This window comes from Cydia splendana, chromosome 17 (genome assembly GCF_910591565.1).
Source record: "Cydia splendana chromosome 17, ilCydSple1.2, whole genome shotgun sequence".
NCBI classification, from domain to species: domain Eukaryota; kingdom Metazoa; phylum Arthropoda; class Insecta; order Lepidoptera; family Tortricidae; genus Cydia; species Cydia splendana.
Window position 1 is genome coordinate 18,648,678 of NC_085976.1, and position 8,353 is coordinate 18,657,030.

Consider the following 8,353-nt stretch of genomic DNA (forward strand, 5'->3'; position numbering starts at 1 on the left):
GTTTTAACTTGAAATTTATTGCGCAAGCATACAAGTCTTTGAATTATATTTAATCCTTTAATACCGTATAAAATTCAAAACCTCTTCGAAGCAAGATGAAAGTCACTTAAATATCTAATTCTAATGCACACAGAGCAGAATGTGTATTTTAAATGTTGAAAGCGAGCGTTAAATAATTCCGTCAGCGCCGCTACGTCGAGGCTGTCCGCGGTTATGCGGCTTAGCTCACTCAAATGTTACTGAGTTTATTCTAGACCCCGATTCCGGTTTATGGTACCGTAGTTTCAGAGAGCGGCGTTTTTGAAAAATCGTACCTACCGCTTTTTCAGACCGCAAATAATTTAGTAAGCAATTTGCCAAATATTTAATTAGCGATTCCATATTTTTTCGTTCGTTTCGTTTTATTTCATCACAAAGAAATTCGACGAAATATTGTGTTATCCTTTGCTATCGGTAGATTTTAATAGGGGATATTACTGCAATGTTCTGCCGCCAGAGTGCAACACTACCGACTCTAGTAAATTCATAGACTAACTTATACATACTGTGCCTTAAACTGTTTTTTGACAAGTTTTCACAGACAATAAAATATGACATTGATGCATCAAGGCGGTATGTTAACAAGGGCCTACCGGTAAACGCGAAAATCGAAATTTAGTTATTTGCCTCTTTATCACTCGAATATGCAAGAGTGATAGAGAGGTTACAATACATAACGAAATTTAGATTTTCTTGTTTCGCGGTAGACCCTCAGATTGTGACAGATAGTGGTAGTGGCGCTACCTATGCAGAGTTTCGGGTATTATTCCCTATTTAAAATGTATTTTTTAGTAATTTGTACGGTGGGCATTAGGAAGATAAAATTAATGGTTAAATTCACTCCTTTTCTATTTAAGTATTTCATTAATTTCCTTGTATTCCTATGTAAGATTAAAATAAAAGCCCCATTAACATGTATGAAAATCATAAGCTATATTATCTACAGAAAACACGCCCGTTTACCTGAAAGTGTTTGACCCATTTGTCCGAAGTGGCAAGTGAATCCTCTTGCACTTGCAACTGCACTGAACTGCATAGGTACGTGCACGGTGCATATTGATGACGCCCGGCTAATGCGTGCGCCGTGTCCAAGGGCAGGAGTAACCGGTGCAGCGGTGTCCGTATTCTGACGTTACGGACGGATTTCATTACATAATAACTTAATAAGTAAGTACAGATAAACTGCCGTATTCGAACTTCAAGATATTCACAAGAGACGACACGTACTAGATCCACTCTAGATACGTTATAGTTTAGATATCAACTAGTTCTCTTTTGCAGCGCAATTCGGGCAACCATTGTCAATTTTACGTTAGATAGAGTAAGATATCTATTAGATGTGAATTGGATCTCTAAAGCCCCATTTACATGGTGCGAGTTTCTCGCACGTTTTGGGGCGAGAAATCGTATGACATTATCGTATGCAATAATCGTCAGGCGATTATCGTATAAAAATGTTTACATTCATGCGAGAAATAAAAACTCGCCTACGATTATGTCATGCGATACTCGAACGGAGATTATCGCCAGGCGAAATAGTTTACACGGGAAGCTGCCTTCTAGGGATATATTTGCATACGATTTCTCGACTCGTCTAAACTGGTTCTCGTATGACATTTTTTCACGTACGTGCGAGTATCGCACGAATCGGTGCGAACCGATTTTCATACGAGTTTTACCTGTATACTTACGTGTTTAGTTGCTAATATTTTCACTATACTGTCAATATTCTTAATAAATATTTCTTGTTTCTAACATTATTTTTAAAATTAATATATTTTAGACCGACAGACGGACGGACAGGCAGACGGATAGACAGACAGACAGACGGACTGCGGTCTTAGTAATAGGGTCCCGTTTTTACCCTTTGAGTACGCGAACCCTAAAAAGGTTATTGACCGATCTACGTTTGCGAGCCGGGACGACCTTCTTCAACCTACCTACCCCTACCTATTTTTTGTACCACTTAGCTACCAGTGCTGAATGGTAATCCCTCGATTCCAGGGGGTTTAATTTTGTTAGACAAATAAACGACATTTTGAGTTTAAGAATTGAATGATTCTGTATAATCTTTGAACAAATTGTCATTTGACTATTCGTAGAATTTGACGACGCGACCTAATACATTTTTTCTATTCGTTTGTCGATGTATGAAATATTGTATAAGCGTTTCGTTCGCTACGGGACGTAAACGATCGGCATCTTTGTTAGGCACCCTGATTTAGAAAACCCAATAAAAAAAAGCTAGTAGGTAATGTTTTAATATGTTTATTACAAACAAGTTACAATAGTTCCGTAAATTGGTCCCGAATAATCCATTTATACTTATTTATTTAAGGACGAGGTTAAAGTTTAGAAGCGGGCCTGGATCCAGGCAATGTAGGCAGAGACGCGGCCGAAGCCTACGGGGCCAGCGTCGCAGCCGCGATCGTGCATGAAAGACATCACGCCGATCAGTAGGCTGTTGTCCGCGGTGGCCAGTGGGCCGCCTGCGTCGCCAATGCAAGGCCCTCGGCCACCAGTGGTAGCCACACAGATATTCGTATCCCGGACGATATGCGTAGTGTACGTGTCCGCGCACTCTTCGTTGCTGATAACCGGCACAAGCATGTGCGACAACAACGCTTTGGTCGTGACGGAGCCACCCCAGCCGGGTGCGCAGGCCCAGGTACCTGCGAAATCCTTGTTGCCGGTCGCAATAGCAATAGGCTGAATGTTGTTGCTGTAGGTGACCCACGGAAGTTTCATGATAGCGATATCGTTGGCGAGCGTAAATTTACTGTAGCCGGAATGAATCTCGACGTCAGCGGTGACCACCCTATGACCGCCGGAAAATAGTGTGGTCGAGCCCAAGACGACTGTGAAGAAGCGAGCCTGGGTGAAGTATGTGGCCCAGCAGTGGGCGGCGGTGAGGGCGCGGGTGTTGGTCAGCAGGGAGGAGCTGCAGATGGAAGTGCGTCCGTCCGTCAGGGTGATGATCACACCGGCCATGTAAGAGTAGCGTCCGAGAGCGGCAGTCTTTACCCGCACGATTCTGGAACGACTGAAGTGTAAAGCCTCCTCAGCCGCCTTTCTGCGAGCCGCCAGCGGGATGCCGATCTTGTTATGGTAGTCGATCTCCACGCTGGAGCTGATGGGAGCATCTATGACTGCACCAGCAACCAGACCGATCAGACCGAGCACGATGAGAACCTCCATATTCGAGCTCGAATTGCGAGTGCGTTTCAACCTGTACCTAATGGTCTCTTACAACCCCTTCTATACCTCGATTTAGTTCACGTCTTCACTTATCTGCGATTAATTTATAGATTGAGCGAGATTAGTTATTAAGAAACATCACCGAAAATTGCATATTTATAATGGGGTATTCAAGTTAAAAGCGAAGTAAATTAAACTTTAAATTTTAGCAACACATTTTATTCTGTTCAAATCATAAGTGACATTGACATAAAGCAAGACAAGGAGTCTCTATATCACAATATTACGTTATATAGAGGTACGTCAAAACAAAAATAAATTAATAAAGAAGAAACGGTAGGTAATTATATATAGTATCTTTGAATTTAGGTACTGTTACAAAATTGTACATTATGTGGTTTATTTACTACATCTATCTTTAGCCATTCACACCTAGCAGAGAGAGTAGTATAGAATTCAAATAAATATTCTTTATTCATGTAGGCCCAGCAACAAGTACCTAGATCATCAATATCGGACTTGCCTCAGAATAGTCGCTCGGAGGTGACAAGTGGCATCCATTTGAGCTTGCTATTTGCGGACCGCGTGTGAAGAGCTGCTGCAATTGGATAGTTTGACAATGAATCTAGCTAGCTTTTAGAACATTTAATACAAATCTGGGTATATCATCACTATCATCAGGTATACGGGTGTTGTGGGTGTCCACGTGCGACGGTAATTGCTTCCATCAGGCGATTTTTCTGCGCGTTTGCCTCCTGTAATATAAAAAAATTGATTCGACTTTGTCAGTGTAGTATCTAAATACATCCAACCAGATTTACACCTTTTGGTATTGAATTTCCAAAACTCCTTTCTTAGCACGGTTTAGGGTGTGCATTATCTTCGTCTCGATAATGGATCTGTTTCTTAAAGGTATCCTTTTTAGATATTAGATTTTTAACCATTTCCTGAGAGTAAAGAGATCAGTCAATATCGAATTCGCCTCGGAATAGGCGCTCGGAGGTGACAAGTGGAATCCATTTGAGCGTTTCTGTTTGCGAGCAGAGTGTGAAGTGCTGCTGCGATCGGTTCATCTGAGAGGCGTATTCTGATGTTAGTTTGATACTCTTGGTGCATTTCATTTCTACGATGACGATCTATAATACTTTTACCACATAACAAACTAAGAATAACTGTTGCCACTAGTTCGTTGTCCTTAAGTGGGGGTGTAAAGGCTGGAAATTAGAAGTTAACAAAAGATATGGCGCACCGCACGAAACTTACGACGGCAGATTTGGCGAACTGGGAGTAATGTCAAGCTGCCCGCCTAGCCAAGGTGACAATCGCTATCGCTACGATAACGAAACGCTTTGTATCCCTCTATCTCTCTTCCATATTAGTGCGGCAGTGACAGTTGCGTTTCGATCGCTACGGAACGTAAGCGATTGGCATCTTGGCTACGCGGCCTGTAATACTGATTTAGTAATAATGCCTGTCGACTGCATTGCTGCCACAAATGTCAAAATTGATGTTGTTGCTGGAATTTTTGACATTTGAGGCAGCAATGCAATCAGCAGTTAATCTCCCACCGCATACTGCAGTGGTATTCCTGTTGGATTTTGAATCCGAACGATACCGTAATAGAAATACCATCAATAATTGCTAACGTTACCTGTTACGTTAAAATTTAAGGTAGGTATACCCGGGTAAGACGGGACTATTTTTCAGCGAGTTGGAAGAACCGCGAACAATTATCGTGGTCACAAAAAATATAATATTACTTATTTCTTACTAACTTTTGCCTCTAAATGTTTATTGCAAATGATAAGAAAATAAACAAACTTTTATTATTAATTCCTTTATGCCCCTTAATAAAATAATTAAGGAGTAATCTACACTCAAAGTTGAATTAAAAATTTTTCAAGACACCAAACCGAAAAACCCTATTGGATTAATTGCTAATTTGAACTCTAAAGCAAGGAGAATAAGTCGCATACGTTAATAAAATCCGGTCTTTTCCATAAAATTTTTACTTTTCCGCACTTTTTTTTTTCAAACATCCGTAACACACGACTGACACGACTGAGCGGCTACTACAATGTAGATGGGCGGCATGAAATTGCGTCATACATTGTATTGCTAGTGATGTAAAATAACTACTATTTTGGAAGCAATTGTGAGCATACGATCCTCCATCCGATCTTACCCAAATTTAATTTAATTCCTTCATTTAATTTTAGTCATCATAGCTATATTTATTACAAAATGAAGAGTGGTTGCGGCTACATAATGAAGCTGCAAGTAAAGCTGCTGGTTATATTTACGTCTGGTTATATTCGAGAAACCGTATGTAATATTAAATTACTCGTAATAAACATGGCGCCGGCGACATCAAACAAATACCACTGTGTGTTAATTAACTCTTGTTCCAGCCATTCTTAAACAAAACAGCACGTGTAATGTCGAAGGGAGAGATGCGCAGATACATAACTACAACATTTTGGTGGTCAGAAAATTTTGCTTAGTTAGATAAGTACCTACATTATAAATAATTTTATATAAATTAACAAAATTAAAAAACCCAATCAATCACTTTATTTGCAATAAAACATACTTAAATGCATGCAAATACAATTAAGTATATCGTGCACAATAAATTCAACAAAAAGTAACCAAAACAACAATGCAACGGTTGAACCAATTTTAATAAAATATGTCCGTTTTACCAACCGGCCATAAAAGCTTTCTAATTATAATATTTATAATGAAGAAAGCTGCTCCCAACATTTCCATATCTACTTCCTACGTGTTGCTATGTCCTTCTAAACGTTGTGTATTTATGTGAATACATTAAGAGAACAATAAGAATGTTTTGTACATGGCTTTTAGCTGCCTTTTAGTTCTCTAGTCCTCTTTTAAGTTTTAAGACAATAATTATGGAGATTAGAACGGAAAAAAAAATATGTCAGTCAACCAAAACTTTTACAGACCAATCACAATTTCTTTTACTAGCGGGAAATTGTGTATTGAGTAATATTCAAAACTGGGGGTGTCTGTAGGGTATTATTTCGTGCCTGTACCATTTTTGGAAGCCACGTTTGTAATGGAAGCTTAGTCTATATACCTCTAAAGGGTGGCCAAAAAATAAGTGCATTCCCATTGGGATTATACTGAGCAACTTTTACTATGGGACCAATCCCGTAATCGTGAAAAAATAATTTACCTTCTCATAGAAAATGAACCAACCAAAATGTATGAAACAGCCAATTTTTTGTTACGATTTCGGGGTTGGTCCCATAGTAAAAGTTGCTCAGTATAATCCCAACACCTCCCTGGCAATGGGAATGCCCTTATTTTTTGGCCACCCTGTACATTCCACCGCTGCTAACAGCAGTTGTGTTCAAATTATCGCTTGACCGTGCTTTTCTTGCTGATTGTTTATGAAATACATATCACTAGCTCAATATTACAAAGTTCTATGTTACATTTTCAAGATAGTTGAAATTCGACTTAATGTCACTATGACAATTTTCAAATTTCAGTTCCATAAAAGTGAAACATACGGCGCGATTCGGGAAATGAATTAGAAATTCACTAGATATGAAATAGTAAAGATACCTATGTGACGTTCCACGGCAAAAGGTACCTTATGGCCGCAATAATATTGGAGCGGCGTTAATAATAGCGTAAGCGCCAACCGCCATAAGGTACCTTTTGCCGGGGAACGTCACATATCTTTACTATTTCATATCTAGTGAATCTCTAATTCATTTCCCGAATCGCGCCGATAGAACCCTGTAATTTTGGGCCAGCAATATATCTAAGCTTATTTTTTGCGAATATTTATTAAGAGACATCAATCAGTCCGTATAACTTTCCGAAGAAATCCCTAATGTCAAAAATTTCAGTTTCAAAAAGACAGTGTAAAGTTGAAGTTAAATTGTCTTTCTTTGATATATTCCCGCGATAGAGACCATCCTCAATCTACGCCAAAATACGCCCATGATCGGACGTTCACAAATAGCGAATAAATCTAGGCATAACCCTCTCGTTTAATATAACCAGAGTAGATTGAAACAAAGTAAGCTATATTTACCCTTATAGGGCTGGATGACACTATGTTTAAAGAAAATCGTGATTTTAGCACCTATAATTTAAATTTTTGTTTTACAAAGTTAAGCACAAATTTTATTTAAAGAAATGAGTAGTAAATAAAAAATAACAAGCGGTCATTACCGTTTGTATTATTTAAAATTACCGAGATGACAGACGCAACAAAAAAATTATGTGATAATTTATACATTACTTATGTAAGTATCGTTTTCTCTAACTAAACGATTGTCACTTGGTTGTAAATAGTTGTGATGCACAAATAGTGAACAAAACGCCCATGTTAAGTATGTGTCACAAGAAAACATGCAACAACTACGTGTCATAATCATTTCACACCATCACGATTTTATTATCAAATTACATAAATCATTGCAAAAGTCCATGAAGGCAAAATTTAGGACAAAAATGTATGTAATTTTTCGTTGAGTTCCAAACTCAGTCAAGTGCCCTGGGAGCTTTTTTTAAGGAGTAAGGAGTATTGTTCAGGATAGGGAACTCTAATATGTACCAAATTTTATCGAAATAAGATGGGAAAAACCGGCCAAGTGCTAGTCGGACTCGCGCACGAAGGGTTCCGTACTGTTACGCAGAAAACGGCAAAAAAATCAAGTTTGTTATGTGGGAGCCCCACTTTAATATTTATTTTATTTTGTTTTTAGTATTTGTTGTTATAGCGGCAACAAAAATACATCATCTGTGAAAATTTCAACCGTCTAGCTATCACGGTTCTTGAGACTGGTGACAGACAGACGGACGGACGGACGGACAGACGGAGAGCGGAATCTTAGTTATAGGGTCCCGTTTTTACCCTTTGGGTACAGAACCCGAAAAACGACACGACAAAAATCGGACCAAATATCCGAATGTATAGACTACTGTCACCTCCCCCTACTATGGCCCAACCCTCGCTTATCTCCCTCCGTTGTTTCTTCTAATCGTGCGATATCGTAAAGGCGATATAACTCCGATGTCGCACCTGAGCCGTTAAACCTTTACGTGACCACACTCTTTACAATTATTACTT

General features: G+C 39.1%; 1 protein-coding gene across 1 annotated transcript; it reads right to left on the bottom strand.

The window, feature by feature from the left end:
- Positions 1–2,291: 2,291 nt before the first annotated feature.
- Positions 2,292–3,375, bottom strand: LOC134798595 (collagenase-like). Its single transcript, XM_063770962.1, has one exon. The coding sequence runs from the start codon at positions 3,235–3,237 to the stop codon at positions 2,392–2,394; it is 846 nt and encodes a 281-aa protein (XP_063627032.1). The 5' UTR covers positions 3,238–3,375; the 3' UTR covers positions 2,292–2,391.
- Positions 3,376–8,353: the final 4,978 nt, after the last annotated feature.

Coding starts and splice junctions, on each gene's coding strand:
- LOC134798595 (XM_063770962.1), bottom strand. CDS start 3,237: ATGGAGGTTCTCATCGTGCTCGGTCTGATCGGTCTGGTTGCTGGTGCA.